We start from the raw sequence: 18,443 nt of genomic DNA, 5'->3' as shown, positions 1-18,443 counted from the left end.
GAACATCAATATGAAACAGCTTAATTCAGGTAAAGCTTCAAATTCCTATCACTGCATTTTTGCATAGTCAAGATAGATACAAGGTAGTCGTTTATATGAAATTGGGGAATATGTCTTCTTTTATTGCTCCTCCTCCTCTGACTGTCTTAAATAGGAATTTAGCGCTGCATGCAGTCCTCTGCCTCTCCTCTCTCAGTTCAACAGCCACTTGTCTCAAAGATGAATGTATAATACGGTGGTGCCCCGCAAGACGAATGCCTCACAAGACGGAAAACTCGCTAGACGAAAGAGTTTTCCGTTTTGGAGGTGCTTCGCAAAACGAATTTCCTATGGGCTTGCTTCGCAAGACGAAAATGTCTTGCGAGTTCCTGCGGGGTTTTTTTCCTTCCCCCCCTTTTTCTAAGCCGCTAATAGCGCTAATAGCGCTAATCCGCCAATGGGCTTGCTTCGCAAGACGAAAAAACCGCTAGACGAAGAGACTCGCAGAATGGATTCTTTTCATCTTGCGAGGCACCACTGTACTCTGTTTCTAAAAGCAGCTTTCAAAATGGCATTAAACATACCATTCACACCCCAAAACCTGCAGATTTTTGAGCCACATTGATTTGAACCCATTATATTCTGTTTGTATTTGAGAGAAGTTGTGTGTTTTACATGCTGATGCTCTTGTATGAAATAGCATTGCATTCAGTGGTTGGAGGTTAAACAAAGTAGACACTGGGGAAAAAATTAGTACTTTGCTTTTGAGTTCATTTAATTGGGTTAAAAAAAATTCTATGTCCCTTTTGTTACTGTGTATCCTAGTTTATCTCTTGTTAGGCTGTACTAAACCAGTTACCTTAGTATCTTTTAAAATGTCTTATCTTTTACCCTTTTACAGAAGCACTTCTTTTCATATTAGTGTACAACTTTTCACAGTAATATGATCCAATTTTTTAGCTATTGGAGTTGCAAGCGGAATGCTTTGTCATAGATTTACACTTTCTTTGAATAGTAACTGTCTGAAAGACTGATATTTATCTTCAGTAAATATGGAGGCTAAGTGAAACACTTCAGCACTTAGTTTCATAGTCACTGGTGGCTATTATATTTGGTCATTTTAATGTGCATTGAACACAAGTTCCTATGACTGTTGCCCGTTTCTTCCCTGCTTGTGTCAGTTTAATACAAGCTTCTTGAATAAGGGCCTATTTGTATTTATCATTTAACAACTCTGATACATTTTAGAAATATAAATAATATACCGAAGATTTTTCCTGATAGATTCCTCAGTGGTGCGTTGATTATATGCGGTCACTGCCGGGGCCAAAGAGAGGTGTTGCTTGTACCCAGCCCAGAAGAGTTGCCGCAATGAGTGTGGCCCAGCGTGTTGCTGATGAGATGGATGTCATGTTAGGACAAGAAGTTGGGTACTCTATTCGATTTGAAGACTGCAGTAGTGCAAAAACTATTCTGAAGTAAGTATTGAATGCCACCTTTTCCAAAAATCATCCATCTTGGGAGGAGAGGCTTTCGAAATTGCTTGCTCGCTAGCTTATATCCCAGGGAGACATCTCAGCTTGGGAAGAGCTTTGAGCATTCATATGTCTGTTCTATTCAGTGCATGTAGAAAGTAACAACTACATTATGCTGTAGTACAGTATATCACATTTATTTGACCATGGTGTCTCTCAGACCACCCAGTCTGTTCCTGGAGGTTCTCTGAACCTGTTCTCTGGTTCCATGGCTTTTAAAGGGGAAAAGCTATGTTCAAAACCTGCATGTACTATGGGTTTCCTTGCGTGAATGCAAAGAGATGAGGGTTATAAAAAGAAAGAAAGAAAGAAAGAAAGAAAGAAAGAAAGAAAGAAATGAGGCTAGAACAGCAGTTCCCAAACACTGTGCTATGAGAGAACGGTGGGAGTGCAGTGAGGAAAAAACAAATTAGAGGTTTCTTTTGAGACCCATGTACCTATCCACAGAGGTAACTACTTGCTGCATCTCTATATGACTCATTGTTCTGGCCCAGAACAGAGACACTTGCTGCAGCACAAGCGGATAGGTTCCACTCAGCACAGATAAGTTTACATTCTCCAAAAGCAGACAAGTATTTCCTCTCAGAACTACAAAGACCATTGACCTGGGGTGTCTGCAGTGTGTTTTTAATGGCTAGGCTAAAGAAAAATGCACAAATTCTGTGCAAGGGATAAAAGAGGTCTACCCTGTAATTTTTAGTTGGTTGGTATATATACTGTACCATAAATATGGTTGTGATAGAGAGGGATCTGTGTGGTATTTCTTGCTTTCATCACTGTCAAACAGGAAAGCTGGCAATGACATTGCACTTTCCCTAAGCAGCTAGACATACCTTGCTGCCGTTATTAACATTATTAACTCATGACTATATCAACCAAGATTGCAAGGGAAACAGAGTAAGTGTGGTGCTAACACTGACAAAAAACATTGGACTGTGTGCAGTTTAATCCTTCCAAGTTCAGGAAGAAGCAGACAGGAGAAAGTTAAGAGCTTTTTCTGTACGAAGTAAGGGAAGAAGAAAAACATCCTGTATCTGGGATTAAAATATTGGTTTCCTGTTCAGGTACATGACTGATGGTATGTTACTACGTGAAGCTATGAATGACCCTTTGCTGGAACGTTATGGAGTAATAATTCTTGACGAAGCCCATGAAAGAACACTGGCTACCGATATTTTGATGGGAGTTCTAAAAGAGGTTGTAAGGCAAAGATCTGATTTAAAGGTCAGTAGTATATATCAAATGTAGAATGTTGGAAAACGCATTTGTAGAAGATGTTCTCACTACTGGATTGCTTTGCACATGGTTAAATAAGGTTTGCATTTTGTATGTGTGCTTGAAATTTGTTCATAGTGGGAACTTTCATAATTCATGGAAAACCTTAGGTTATAAGTAATATTATAGCAACTTTGTTCACCCCTTTCTTCCCCAATGTTTGCTTTATTAAACACACAGTACTATGCTGTGTGTATTTATTCAAAAGCAAGTCTCAATGAATTCCCAAGTGAGTGTACATAGGATAGTAACTTAAGCAAATGCGAACGTGACGGTGTGATCATGTTGGTTTTGATATTCACGTTGCATTTTAGTGTACCTAAGAATTGGTATGTGGGAGCCAGCTTCCAAATAACACCTTTCCCCTTTAATATTGCAGGTTATAGTTATGAGTGCAACTCTTGATGCTGGCAAATTTCAGATTTACTTTGACAACTGTCCTCTCCTCACTATTCCTGGCCGTACGCATCCTGTGGAGATCTTTTATACCCCAGAACCGGAAAGGGATTACCTGGAGGCAGCTATTCGTACAGTAATCCAGATTCATATGTGTGAAGAGGAGGAAGGAGATCTTCTACTTTTTCTTACTGGACAAGAGGTATTTCTGAGATGTTTTTCTCATAAAGGTTGCACATGAGGTTTTTGCTCCATATTAAAAAAGTATTTTCTCTTAGGAGTTACTAACTACTTATTTTTCAGCAGTTTCATGAGAAAAGTTTCATAAGAAAAGCTCTGTGTGGATTACAGTTGAAATACACTAAATGGACAAACAGTAGTTAAAATGTAGACTGAGAAAAATAGTACTTGCGTCTCAAGGAGAATGTGCTTCCTCTTTATTAATTTTTGCATAACCTCATAGCTAGCACCTGCTCAGGACTTTATAATCAAGAGGGTTTTTAAAAATTATTTAAAAGTTTTCATTTCAAAACGTTGCATTTACTGGAATCAAAGTCATAAGAGGCTATCTATGAATATACTTCACAAATGTAACACCTCAGATTTCATTGTTACATTCAGAAGGTTTCCCCCTTGCAGAATAGCTGTTTCACTAGTGGGATGAAATTTGTGCATGTTACCCCAAATAAATTTATAACCAATCTAAACAAAAGATTGCTTTTAAAAGGCAAGATTGGAAAAGAGATTTCTATTTCTGTAAAAGTTTCTAATTTGCTGATTGCCCTCTTTAAACCTTTCTAGGTGTGTAGTGTTATTATTTAAGGTGATGTGCATGCAGGCCACTTTTCAAAGGTTCTAAATGTGTAAACTGTGTGTAGCATATCTGTTCAATTCTGTCTTCTTGCAGTAAACTCAGTGTTTTCCACTTCTAAACTACCTCATCTAGTTCCTGTAAGCAAATCCCTTATTCATGTGAGGTTTCAGTTGTTATATCCTCTTTGTACTCTAAAAACAGATACAGAGAACATATAGACAAAGCAAATGATGTTGTGCTCTGAATATGGTGACTTCCCCAAAGTCCTGATCTGACCGCGGAATCAGCAGCACAGCTGTGAAATAATGCTATTGCATGTACTTAATTTGGAGGAAGTCAAAGACAATTTGAAAACAGTTTAAAATAGTAATAGTGGAAAATCCGATAAATAGTATAAATAAATTCTTACAGAAGATGGAAGAATTTGGAAGGGTAGCAGGATTTAAATTAAACAAAGACAAAACAAAGATAATGGTAAAAAATATGAATGAATTGGAGAAAAAGAATTTCGAAAAGCAAGTGGTCTTCAAATTGTAAAAAAGATAAAATATCCGGGGATTTATATAACAACGAAGAATATTAATTTGTTCAAGGATAATTACATAAGAACATGGAAATAAGAAATCAATTAGAAATCTGGCAGAGATTAAAATTATCAATTTTTCACTGTTCTGCAACAGAGATTCCCACATATTTTCTATTTCACAACGTCCTCGCAGTCCAGTATTTGGCCCAGATCATCCCACTAGGTTGCAGATGGGATCAGGAGGAATCCATCCTGTATTATAAAATGACCCATAATGAAATTCCTTTTTCTTTCTGTTCTAACTTAATACTTGAGGAATCCAAGTTGCTACTTTCTCTGCAACAAGATAGTAGGATGCAATTGAAGTGGGAAAACCTGAACGTTTTCTGCTTGACAAAATATCTGCAATCCCTATCCACAGTCTTGGAATATTGAGGCGGGACGTGGAGTGCTTTACGGTGGCAGTTTCTGTGGTTCACTGTGTGATTGTAGATAGTAGTGAATGTGCTGAGGTATCCCTCCCCTACGGCTTTCATTAACTTAAGTCTCTTGCTGCATGCTGGCACATCTGAGTTGGGAGCAGTCACCAGTGTCCTTAGTCATTTGATTCAGCAGTATGGTTTCCCCCAGTTAAAGAAGCTGTGCTCCTGACTGGCTGGACACATGAAACAGCAATTCAATTGCTCTCTCCGTGTGAGGTGAGCTGTATGCTTCTTCGTATATTCTTTCCGCGTGAAAGAAGCTAAAGGGATAAAGAGCCTGGTGTGTGGAACTCCCATTTCTCCAACGTTCCAGCAATGTGATTGCAGAACCCGTTGCAAAAGTGAACCCTGGCTCTGGTGCACAGGGACAAGGTGTAAAAGAAGATGTTGTTTTTGGGAGTTGCATTCAGCACAGTATTAGTATTTCCCTCCCTGACATGCCACCTTCTGCAGTTGTAGTTGCTGAAAAAGTTCTTGATCGGTTGTAGCCATTTCTTTTTGATTAGGGGGCTGTGCTCACCTTCATATAAAATGTCAGAAGGAATGTACAGATCCCTAGATCTTGTAGTCTGTTGCAGCTATTTCAGACTTAGCTGTGCTAGAGATACGCAGTATAAAAAGCCGCACTAGCCTTTAATGTCCTGCAGATACTGGAAGATCTGGAGCAGGTTTGGCTAGGGCCCTGATTTGGAGCAATATCTGTAAACCACATTTCTTCCTCCTGGATCAAATGGAACAGATTCACCTTAGCACAGTCAGCTGTGTGACAGTAAAAATAAATTTCAATATAACAGGTTGTGCTTTGCCGGTAATACTTCACGACACAACCTGGAGGTGCAAGAAAATAGCTTTATTTTGTGTACTCTGCTGATTTTTGAATTAATAGACAGGATTGCTCTAATGTGCTGCTGATAAAAACATATGCCCATGAGACATGTTGGCTTTGCTGCTTCAAACTTTAGATGTGCAGTTGCTTCATTTGTCAAACATTGTAAGCATGTATGTCAGAAGAGACTTTCAGAAAGACAGTTTGAAATTTGTAACGTTTTTCTAAATTGTATGTGGCTAGCAGCAAGACAAGAAACATCCTGCACAAACAACTACAGTAAAGGCAAAGTAGGACCTGAGGAATAAATCTTTTTGTAAAAACATGTGTAGAAAGTGAATTGACCGTTCAGCTTATGCACTGCTCTTTAATGTAAACCGCAAGAGAGATGGATATACTGCGAAGATTTCTTCCGTTGCTTTAAATTGCCTAGCAAATGACTTGCTTTCCATACTGCACCCTTGTGTACTCATTACAACTAGACACATAAGCAAGCCATTTCAGTTGTCCAAATGTTCAGTTGCATCTTCCCATTTTTAACTTTCCAAGGAAGCACCTGTACTAACACAGTAGCCCTAAGTATGTTTAGGACTAACACTAATGTGTTCTGACAGTTAACTAATGTATTCTGCTGCAGCTGAAGACAAAAGGCATTTATTTGATGGCAGATTGAAGTATCTATAGAAACCTTAACTATATTTCCATCCTTGGTGGAGTTGAAACCCAAGGAATTACATATACACTACATAATAATTAATTCTCCATTGATTTTATGATCGATTTAGAGGTTAGGAGAGGCTAATTACTGTTATAAAAAGTAACCTTTAGTCCAGATAGTCTTAATCTTTTTATTATATTCTGAACCATTTTCCTATATAGATATTCTTTTATGTTATGACTGTCATGTGGGAAGACAGCAGGGGAAAAAAATCTGAATTAAAATTTGGCTGCTTCTGCACTGTGGTATAGCTGGTATTATGTACTTCAGCCAAAAGACAGAGCTCACAGTATGAAGAGAGGGAAGGCATTGTTAGAGATCGTGTAGCAGTCAAATTACTACTAGTCCATTGATTCTTAAACTGCAACAGCCGCATGGTAGGTTGCTTGAAAGACCTTTGTGGCGGCCATTACACGAGACAGTTGCTCACAGTGTCAATTGCTCTGATGGTGCCTTTTCAAAGGCTTTACAAAAAGAACTGCTTTTCAGCATGTTCTTTCAGGTGGTTGGTAAGACAAGAGCATTAGACTGCTTGTGGTCACTTGGGCTGCAGTTTAGGAAACACTGCTCTAGTTGTATTCTGTTACCTGTTAGGGGGCTTCTGCGGCAACACTTTCCACCTGGCTATACATATTCAAATGTATGCACAGCGTGTCAGCTGTGAAAGGCTATTATGTGTATATTTGCAGCTTGTGCCTTTTACATGCTTGGAATTGGGAGCACTGTCACTGTTTCCATGCCTATACTCAGGTGTATCCCCAAGTACAGAACATTGCATTTGAAGCTATTCTTGATTAGCCAAATCCCGTGGGCAAAATGAATCTGGACAAAAAATTTAACGCTATTTCGAAGGACTTCCAAAGATCTCCTTGTGAGAAACGCCTTAGCTTTTTGCAAAAAGTCTCATATCCTACTGTGGTTTGTTGTTATTGCTTTGGGTTCTTATCATTTCCTGTCTTCCCATCCAATATAGTTGATAATATCGACTTCCGATGTCAGAAGCTTTGAGCTACTATAGACGGGTGCTGCATATGTAAATGGGCATTTTATTTAAATGTCAGGTACAAACCAGCATGTTCACATGCTGATGTGTAATAATGTGAATTACTTCAAGGCTGGGACTTCTTCTTCAGCCTTGTTCTCCATAGTTGAGGTGTCCTGGAATTGGAAACTTTGTGGTTGCTGGTCAACAGAGTAGAAGTACAGACGCTCCTCAAAGTGTCACACAGGAAGAAAAGGCTGCTGAGCAAAATACTTTCCTTCCATTCTCCTTGGGGAGCCAACACTTCAGCTCACTGGTGTGCCCAGAAGAAACAAATATCTTAAGAGTCTGTCACTGTTGCTTAGCAACCTTTCTTGGAAGTGCAGAGAGTCCTATGTCGTAGCTTTGGTGGCCCTGTTTTCCACTGTGAGCTGTGGAAGAAAGATGCTTGTTCATAGTAGCACTTGCTATTCCAATAGTGCCTTTGCTCTTTTCTGTAGCAGCACTGGCAGGACCCAACCCAGTCAGTAATTGAGGGGGCTTGCTGTGACCTCTTATTTTTGTTTCCTAGCAGATTCTATGGCTATCCAAAAAAGCAAACAGTAGAATCTTGCTCTGATTCCAGCACATATTAGGAGAACTGAACTTACTATAAGATCATCTGGTCATTAACCGTGAAACTACCTCCCTGCCCATTTTGAATTCATATTTTGTGTTCTTTTAATCTGACATCTATTAGGTTTTACAAACCTACTACGGTGATTTCCACATTCTAAAATGGAAAGTTCAAATTCTTCTGTTTTAATATTTTAAGTATTGAACATGTCTGTTGAGTGAGCGCTTTTATATAGAGTCTTGGTTTCCACCAAATAATCTTAACCACACTGTCTGATGCATTTGAACTAATGTGGTCACAGTATGCAGTCACTGTAATTAGAACACATAATATACCCATTGTATATTATACCCATTGTATATTAGATATTAGAATTCATGGCATTGTTTCTGATCTGTAGCAAATTACTATGAGGCTAACAAACTTTGCATGTTACTGGATATATATCATAAGTTTATTGGGTTTTGGCTTCACCTGTTTTGAAACTATTTTTGTGACATAACTAGAAAGTTGTCTGAACTTTTTAAACATTTCAGCAGCTCAAAATACCTAAACCATAGCTTTACATGGTAAGTATATTTTTTGTTTCTAGTTTAGTAGACCAGTAGGGGGCATCCTAACCCAGAGTGATAGAGGTATTTCTTTTTACATCGAAATCATTTTTGCAAGAAAGCACTAAGAAACTAAAAAAAGGTTTCTGATTTCAAAAAGGTATTCATGCCCTTCTAGTCCCCTCTTAATATTTTAGGTGTTGTTTTTTTTTTGTAGCAAGTTCTATTGAAGTATAAAGTGATCAGTAGGTGGTGTGATTCTAGATTGTTGAATAGAACACGAAACAAAAGACAACTACATCTTCATTGAAGTCTTGATTGGAAAATAAGTGGTAGAACCATAATTTCTGTAGCAGCTCTCTGTATAAAGTGCATGGTTCATGCTTCACTATATCTTGCCTTTTAGTCTTGTTTAAGACAAACTACTGCTACTTTTTTATCTGTTTTAGTATTAAATAATGTAGTAATAATGTGACAATTCATGTTTTTCTGTATTTCCCACCATAGGATAGGTTAATGGGTGAGACTTGCTCAGAACTTTAGTAATATCTTAGCTTGTTGATAAATACCTTGAAGTTCAATAACAGTGTAGCCTTCTACATAGGAAGATACAAAACAATTTTTAGTAAGAGTTCTGAGGTCTTTCATAAACCATGTTAACTTGGACTGAGAGGAGGCTGTTTCTTGAGCATCTATGTTTATACTGTAAAGGTGTTTGTTCTCATTAGATACAATGAAGCAAATCTTCCATATAATTGCATTAGTGATACGTGACATTAAAGCTTAATTGGCTTATTTAAAATATCTTGCACATCAATTTCTTTTAGATTCTGAAAATTGAAAAGGTCATGAGTGCAGTTTAATATTCCTGGGTGAGAGATTTCAATTTTAGTACAATTTGTAGAGAATTAATTAGGAAATACGACTAAAAGAAAAAGGGTGTTGAATGCAAATAAGGCTGTTATGCTCATTGGAATAAAGACTATGAGGCATCTTGGACTGCTGTGGAAGTCCCATTGAAAATTCAACAAATGTCCAAATTAGTTTAAAAATAACTTGTTTTGTAGCAAGTCGTCGTCTTCTTCTTTTTTTAAAGCTTTCATAGCCATTAAGCTGGAAAAAAAGTTTAAAGTTTTCATGGACTCTTGTTTGTGTAGGAAATAGATGAAGCCTGTAAGAGGATAAAGCGTGAAATTGATGATCTGGGCCCTGAAGTTGGTGACATTAAAATCATTCCATTATATTCTACACTTCCGCCGCAGCAGCAACAGAGGATTTTTGAGCCTCCCCCTCCAAAAAAAACAAATGGTGCAATAGGACGAAAGGTAAAGTTATTAACACTATTATCCTATACCCGTTTAGGTGAGAGTTAGTCACATTGAAATCAGTGGAACTTATTTCAGAGTAGACATGTATAGGATTACACTGTAAACATTTTATAGCTTGGCATATATTGCCGTAATCTGGTTACTGTGCATCGCAAAAGAACTTAGCTTTGAACTTCACATGCTAAAACATCTAATATTTGGGAAATGTGGTCCAGTTTCCTTTCTCATCTCTCACCCTTTGTGTCTTTCCAGCTGATTTTAGGGTGCTGTGATGTTTAAGTTCATCATTTGTGATTTCCGCAGTGTTCTTTTCTTCCACGTGGCAATCAGAGCGTTTAGCTTTGTCCTGTAAACAGGAATGAATCATGTTGTTTAATTTTAAAAATAAAGAAATCAATGAACTTAATTTGTAATCATTAATGCATTAACTTTAAATGCATGATTTAAAAGATTTCAGTGAAGCAGAATTTTAGAAATAGCTTCAATAGAGGGGTGGGAAAAGGAGAAGCTTAGTGGGTTGCCATTGGTATGGGAATATGCAGTTTGAGAATTGGCTTTGAAATCCCGACGAAAAGGCTTCAAGGCGCGATCACTATACAACATTTTTGCCCTGTTTGTATCATTCACAGAAGAGTTTTCTATTCTATCGTTCAACAGGTAGTTGTGTCAACTAATATTGCTGAGACATCATTGACAATAGATGGCGTTGTGTTTGTCATTGATCCTGGATTTGCCAAGCAAAAGGTAAACATGGATTCTTTCATACGTGCTAGATTATTTCCCCCGAACTTAAGATGGAATTACTTAGAATTGACCTGTCTTTGGTCTTCTTTTCTACTTTTTATGGTTAACGGGGTTAAATGTGTGGCTCCGTAAGTGGAAGAAAAAGTAGGTACAAGTGCTGTGCGACAAGTAGGCCAGTGCTATAAGAGTTCATGTTGTAGCAGTCCTCAGTTTCTGGAAGAATATTTCTGATAGCACATGGTGCTGATAACACCAGGATTGCAGGTTTGAGTCCTGTATGAGATAGTTGCATATTCCTGTGTTACAGGGGGTTAGACTAGATGATTTGCAGGGTCCCTTCCAGCTCTAAGATTATCTGAGTCAATGAGGATTGAGTTACACTTAGTTACAAAACCTCCAGTGCAGCATGTGAAAGGCCATTCTCTCTTGCTTTTAAAACCAGTTGTGACACCAACCTGCTTAGTAGAATCTACTTCGAAAGTGAACAAAATAGTAGTAGATATAGGTAGTAGATATGGCTTAGTTTTGTTCCTTGTTTAACAAGCCACCTATTGGAATGGATTTCTTCCTACGTATTTCATATTTGAACTTTGAAGTGTGCAGTACTCATACTAGTTTGTACTTAACTCTTCCATCAAATAGGTATACAATCCTCGTATAAGAGTAGAGTCTCTCTTGGTGACTGCAATAAGTAAAGCTTCTGCTCAGCAAAGAGCTGGTCGTGCTGGTCGTACTAGGCCAGGCAAGTGCTTCCGACTGTATACGGAGAAGGCTTACAAAACCGAGATGCAGGTGCGTAAATTCCTTTTTTAAAGATCTACCATATTTTTTGCTCCATAAGACGCATCTAGTTTTTAGAAGAGGAAAACAAGAAAAAAAATATTCTGAATGAAACAGTGGATGTATGATTTTTGTGGTTCATGCTGTGGCCACAGACATGTGATTTGATGGTGAGTTTGGGGTAGCCCAATGCAAAAATCCTGCGAAGCCATGTGGATCCGTTTTTGCGCCATTGCAGCCCCACGCAACAGTGGGTGGGTGATTTTTTTGGTGCAGGCTGTAGCCATGGACATGCTATGTGATCTGATGGTGAATTTGGGGTGACCCAATGTAAAAATCCATGGGCTTTTGCCTCCCCCCTCCCAGGCAGCCTCCTTTATCTCTAGCGGCCCTTATCTCTCTCCCTGATCAGCAAACTATCAGCGTCTTTGTTTCAACACCCACTTCCCTTTTTCAAAAAAAGAGAGCATGATCTGCTTTTCGCCCCTGGGCAATTCGGCTCCAGGGCCCACGCATGCGCTCCATAAGACGCACAGACATTTCCCCTTACTTTTTAGGAGGAAAAAAGTGTCTTATGGAGTGCAAAATACGGTATTTTAGAAGCCAGTTATCACACTAGAGTTTAATACAGGATGTATAATTTTTTTTAAAAAAAATTCATCATCAAAAGAAATAGTAATAGTCTCCCTTTGGAGCTGCGAACTATGTATCATGCTAGAAGACTTGACTGCCAGCCTTGTTAGATTATTTTGGTTGTGGAAGGTTGTTGAGTGTGATATTACTCTTCTGATACTACTTCTGCTTCACGGATTGAAGATATTCAACATTTTCATTTGCCTTGATCTCAAGTACAGTGCAATTCTGAGTGTGTCTCAGGTGGGGTGCAAGGAAGCAAGTCATCTGCTACTGCCAAAGTCCTGCTAGTTTGTGCCAGTTGATGCAGGAGGTTCAGGGAAGTACCCTGACTTGCCTCCCGCCTCCTTCTCCCATAGGGATACTTTTTGTGTGGGCAATTCTCTCCCTTGGTTTTCAGTATGATAAAGCTCCAGGCTGGTATGAATGAAGGGCTTGATCCTGGAGCCTCCCCGATGAACCAGTCCCTGTCTTTCCCCTAGAATACCCAATTCTGGTTTGACGTATTTTGAGTTAAATTGCTGGCTGCTTCCAATGGGAACATCACTGGTGGTAGTTTTATGCCCATGGAACTTTACCATTGAATACTTAACAATTGCAAACACACATACACAGATCTTCGCATAAACAATTGTGGCCATTGTTGTCAAGCAAGGTAGAAGTGCCTCTTTATGGATTTTGTAAATAGGAATATTAATAACAGTATAAAAGGGCCTTTATTCCTGATTGCCCTGTACTAGACCACTATTTCTTAGCAAAAGAACAAGCCAGCATAAATTGAAATAAAGTCCCCATTTCTTTTCTTTACATTTCTAGTATAGAATAACTTAAGTATACATAATTTTGCATGGTTTTTGAGATGTGCTATGTAGTTTTGTCATCATTTTACTTCCAGATACTTTTCTGAACATTAATTTTTTTTAAATGACCTAGGTCTTATATCCATTTCATTGTAAAGTTTAACTTGCTCTGTTTTAAAATGATATTCCAATCTCTTTAGCAGATGTTGGACACAAAATGTTTTGTATTGCCAGATGTTAAGTTTTTCTCCCCAAATACACCCAGTACTTCAATGGGAAATACTGCTTTGTAATTTCTTTATGTAATCTTGCAGGTTGATAAATTTGACATCATTGTCGTAATGATATAGATTAAATCTATTTTGACTTGTTTTTAAAGGGGTGCTTCTTGTGTTTATATCTTCAGCATGATGCGTATACTTCTGTGACATACAGTTTTCATTGCATTTATTATTATTTTAAATATATAATTAAATTTCTATAATGCCCTTCATCTGAGAATTACAGGATAGTTTACAATTTAAAAACACAAAAATGCATAATTTAGTAACAAACAACAACGCTCTCTCTCTCTCCCCCAGTCTAAGTCCTATTGAATAAATGGACATAAGTATATTAATGGACAGAGAACTATAGTTTAATTGTGTCTTGGGCCATTGGGACAGGTATAACAGTACCACATTTACAACCCCAGGCATGGCCCACTGAGGCTGTAGTCTTCTGTGCCAGCTGTGGATGCAGTCTTCATGCTTTTTGATAATGGGGAAAATTACAGATGCAATAATAAAGTGAAACCAAAATTAATAAAATATTTGTTTTCCAGGACAACACCTATCCTGAAATTCTAAGGTCCAACTTGGGTTCTGTGGTATTACAGCTGAAGAAACTAGGCATAGATGATTTGGTTCATTTTGATTTTATGGACCCACCAGGTATGTTTTTTGTAAAAACTTTAACATGCAGTAATATAATAAGAAATATCCAAATTGTTGTTTTGTCAGGAACTTTGCCGTAGCCTGAAATAAATTCGTTCCCTGAAGAGAGTATACCACATTATCAGTGTAAACAGAAAGATGAGTAAGAAGTCCAATAGTAACTAATCAGTATTCTTTCGTCATGCGTAAAAAATGAAAGCCGCGAGATGCCTTTGCTAGCTTCCTGCTGAGCTTGTGAATGTATGGCACATAAAATGTAAGACAGGCGTTATGATGATGAACAGCAGACTATCTAGCACAGGGGTCAGCAGACTTTTTCAGCAGGGGGCCAGTCCACCGTCCCTTAGGCCATGTGGTGGGTCGGACTATATTTTGAAAAGAAGAACAAATTCCTATGCCCCACAAATAACCCAGAGATGCATTTTAAATAAAAGAACACATCCTACCCATGTAAAAACACGCTGATTCCTGGACCGTCCGCGAGCCGGATTTAGAAGGTGATTGGGCTGGATCTGGCCCCCGGGCTTAGTTTGCCGACCCATGATCTAGCATGAGGCAATGGTCACCATAATTTGCTTGGGCCGCAACTTGTTTTGGAATGTAGTGTTGATTCTGTGTTACAAGGTATTGTAACAATTTGGCTTTTAAAGTGTTTAGGGAAGGGCCACATCTCAGTAGTAGAGGATCTACTTGCCTGCATAAGGCATCCCCAGGTATCTCCAGGTATGGTTGGAAGGGTCTCCAATCTGAAATCGTAGAGAGCCACTCCACTACCAGTCAGTGCATACAATCTTGAGCTAGACGGATTAATGGTCTAACTCAGTAAAAGGCAACTTCCTGTGTTCCTGTTGAGTAGTTTTATGTTCTGATGTATCCCTCCCCATGTGAGTAATGACTGAAGAAGGCTTGCAAAAAAATTTTATCAAAAGAAAAAACTTGCCATAGGTTTTGGCAAGTATTTTATGCCAAATACAGTTTCATCAATATCCCTACTTACAGATGTATGAAATGGCTAGAAAAGAGTCGGCAGAGCAGCATACCTGTAGTCGGTCCCGAAATGGCTAATCCGAAAACAGATGTGATTCTTGTTGAACACAACCCTAAAGCAAATTTGAGCTTTATTTGATTCCTTGGTGGCTAGATCTCAGTAACTTAATTTTCTGGTAGATTGTCTTCTGGATTTTGTCAGCTACAGAATGGAAAATGAGATTGCTTATGAAAGTGTACTCACATTTTTTGCTTCCTAAAGGCAGATTAATTTATAAGAGTATGTTGGTTTTTTTGCAGCTCCAGAGACCTTGATGAGAGCACTTGAGCTTTTGAATTACCTAGCTGCTTTAAATGACGATGGAGACTTGACTGAACTGGGATCCATGATGGCAGAATTTCCTCTCGATCCACAGCTGGCTAAAATGGTTATAGCAAGTTGCGACTACAACTGTTCTAATGAGATTCTATCTATTACTGCCATGCTGTCAGGTAATAGCAGGGACAGAGATGCCAATCAAAACACAGATCTCCAGTTAGGGGAAGCTTGTATTATTGTTCCTGCAACAGGACTTATAACTTCTAAAAAGTTTGAACTGTGCCTTTCCAAGTTATTGTATAGTGTGATACATAATGGAGTAAAGTTTATAAATGAAATCAACACTGAAGCTAAAGAAGTCATTGTGTGTGAAATGGTCTAACTTCTCTCGTGGCAGCAAAAAAATTATACCTACTAAGGATTCCAGATCGTAGGAGTTCATTTCTGTCTCTTAAATTTTTAACTTATGCCCATTTTTTTTGTTACCAAGTGATTGATAGTCATAATAACCCACTTTATTTTCAGCCCTTTAACTTGTGGTTGCCACTTACATAGCTAGTATGTACCAGTTTTTCTGTAGAAGAATCCTAGCATAAACGTCTCAGGTTTTCATTGATAAAAGGGAATGCTAGGCGGAGAAAACATTTTCTTAGCATTAATGCGTCACAGTTTTTTAAAGGGTGGCCGATGCAGAAATTGTAGTGTGGACTTGCCTGAGCAGCAGTCTTTTGTTACAGTGGACAAGTTTTCGTTAGGGCTGGAATCCAAAGAGCTGCCTGGATGGATCCGAGGACTTGGGCCTGCTTAGTGGGATTTTTAAAACTTTGAGAAGCATCCCCAGCCATATCGCATGCTGCTTTTGAAAGTTGACTTCAGTTTCAAAAGTGGTTTGCACAGGGATGCTGCTGTTTGAGAAGCTCTAGCCCGGAGCCCTGTTTGACATGTGGAACTAGTATTTTCTTTGGGTACCAGCCTAAACCTTTAAAAATAACCTGCTCAGAATCTGTGCAGGTAAGGCAAGAAGTACTTATTTTGTATGTGCTGAAACCCTTCCCATAGTAACTTCTCATCGTATTGTACATTCAACAAGATGTCAACAAGATGGCAAGTAAGATAAAGGTTTTGAGTAAGACAACCCATCACTTTATTATTGCAGCGTATTAACAATATTTTTCGAAAAGCAAGCTACAATGTTTATTGCAGAATTTTGACAGTTCAGACTCAGAGCAGCTGGGCAGGGCAGAATCTAAATGTTTCATGTAAATTGTTGTTTTATCTGCGGAGGTGGTGGTAGGTGGATGCCTGCCTTTTTATGCCATGAATTTCCATCATACCAGGCAAAGACTTGATGCGTGCTCTTGCTTCCAACTGCATAGTATTAATTTCTTTAACTGCATATGTCAATATTTTGAAGGAAGACATTTTACTTTAACCTTGCCCTCTACAAATACTTTACAAAATATTTATACCTTCATGCTTTTAAAATTAAGAATGGGTGCACTCATTATTTGTTACAGTATTTTATTATTAGCACACAATCTTCAAAAAAAAATTCTTATTCTGAGGGATAGCTATTTTCTTGGGATGCAGTTAAGGTGCAGTATTCTAAAATCATGTTGCTTTCTAAAGTGTCGCCAACAGAATCAGTAAACTTAATTACAGTGAACAAAATGTGAAGGGAGACATGACATCCTGGGTTTAGAGTACAGGACTATACCAGTCTACTCAGAAGTAAGTCTCCCTCAGTTCCAGGTGTGTGGGTATAGATGTGTGCAAACAATTAAATGGACACAAGTGTTAGATAAAATGAAACAGGAAATAGTAAAGCTTACCAAAGCTACCCAAACTGAAGTAATTTTGATTCTTTAAACTAAAGCCATAATAAGATGCCTTTAAGCAGATGATAAAAAGTACAGCTTTTCATTCTGCAACTTACAGTAAGTACACAACTAATTTTTATTTGTAAATACTAGTTATTACATCAGTGAATTGATGGATTTTTGCCATAATGCTTTTTATTAGCCTTAGAGCCAAATAATTCAAAGAATTTTCTGTCTTTGGAGTACTCTATTTTGTAGAATGGACTTTGGTTCTTTTTTTTTTTTAAATTATGCACTGTAAACAGTGTGGTTCTTGCAGTACTTCGGTTGGCATATTCCAGTTGTGCAGAATATTCAATTTCCGTATTGTTATCAGTTTTCCCAGTGTGTCTGCGCAGTTAGGAGGCTGATAGACCAATTTAAAAGTTGTGTGTATTACTTATTTTAAAAAATAGTGATAGGAGCTTTTACAAGCTTTGGTTGTGACCAAAGCAAAAATACCATGAAGTTTAAATGGCAGGTAGACATTCATTCTGTTCTTTCATCATCCATTATGTGTGGTTTTAGTTAAACACGTGTAGGTTTAAAGTGGAATATTTGCACAAAATTTCTAGGTAAAGACTTAGAAACATGTATGAAAGACATATACATAATTTCTATAAGTCCGAGAAGCTTGTGCTAGCATCAAATGAGCTGCTTTATGGAGTGTTTACCTACTATAAACAGTAAAATCACTACTTGTGGTTATTAATTATCCTTCATTTTGACATTTTAAATTAAATCAGAAAAAATGCATTGTTTAAAGAGTTCAATGTGTAAAGAGCACTAGAGTCACAATGCACTAAATTCAGATTTGCTTGTTAAGGTCTGAAAAAGCTGCTGAGCAGTCTACCTTCCACCACTGCCGCAAACTTGAGAGCCCTGGACTGCTATACACGCGTACACACGTTTATATCTAAATATGCTTATTCACATATGTTTCTGTCTGCCAGTGCTGATAGCAATGCCTGCTGTTGGTGACAGAGGCATAATACATCTTAATATTCTCTTATGAGTAGATTAGGTGTTGGCATAACGTTTTACAAGGGTTGCTGTGTATCTTGGTCATTGGCCATAGGCTACTTATTTAAACATTCATTGGGTTGGATCCAGAGTTCCCATGGGACATTCCTGCTAGAAGGGTGGGAAGCAGGTTTCTCATATTCTTCCTTCTCCCTGCAGTCCTCTGTGACCCCAGAAAAAGGGTGGAGGTCCCTGGAATATGTGGGAACTGAAGGAGGTTGCAGAGAGAAGGGGGAATCAGTGAAAACCCTATCCCCCTTCCTCCATCTGGTATCAGTCCCTTCCGCAAGTGGAAGCATCTCTTCCATTTGAGGGAGGGACACTGGATCTAATTC

General features: G+C 38.3%; 1 protein-coding gene across 1 annotated transcript in view; it reads left to right on the top strand.

The window, feature by feature from the left end:
• Positions 1–18,443, top strand: part of DHX15 (DEAH-box helicase 15) — a 46,075-nt gene that overhangs the window by 15,416 nt on the left and 12,216 nt on the right. The window contains exons 3-10 of the mRNA XM_083630359.1: positions 1,264–1,457; positions 2,579–2,738; positions 3,169–3,387; positions 9,858–10,025; positions 10,686–10,772; positions 11,415–11,564; positions 13,809–13,917; positions 15,208–15,399. Of these exons, the coding sequence (XP_083486485.1) occupies positions 1,264–1,457; positions 2,579–2,738; positions 3,169–3,387; positions 9,858–10,025; positions 10,686–10,772; positions 11,415–11,564; positions 13,809–13,917; positions 15,208–15,399 (1,279 nt within the window). The remainder of the gene's footprint in view (positions 1–1,263; positions 1,458–2,578; positions 2,739–3,168; positions 3,388–9,857; positions 10,026–10,685; positions 10,773–11,414; positions 11,565–13,808; positions 13,918–15,207; positions 15,400–18,443) is intronic.

Source organism: Podarcis filfolensis, assembly GCF_964270895.1.
Source record: "Podarcis filfolensis genome assembly, chromosome: 9".
Lineage (NCBI taxonomy): Eukaryota > Metazoa > Chordata > Lepidosauria > Squamata > Lacertidae > Podarcis > Podarcis filfolensis.
The sequence above is the reverse complement of the archived record's forward strand: the minus strand, read 5'-3'. Positions and strand labels throughout refer to the sequence as shown.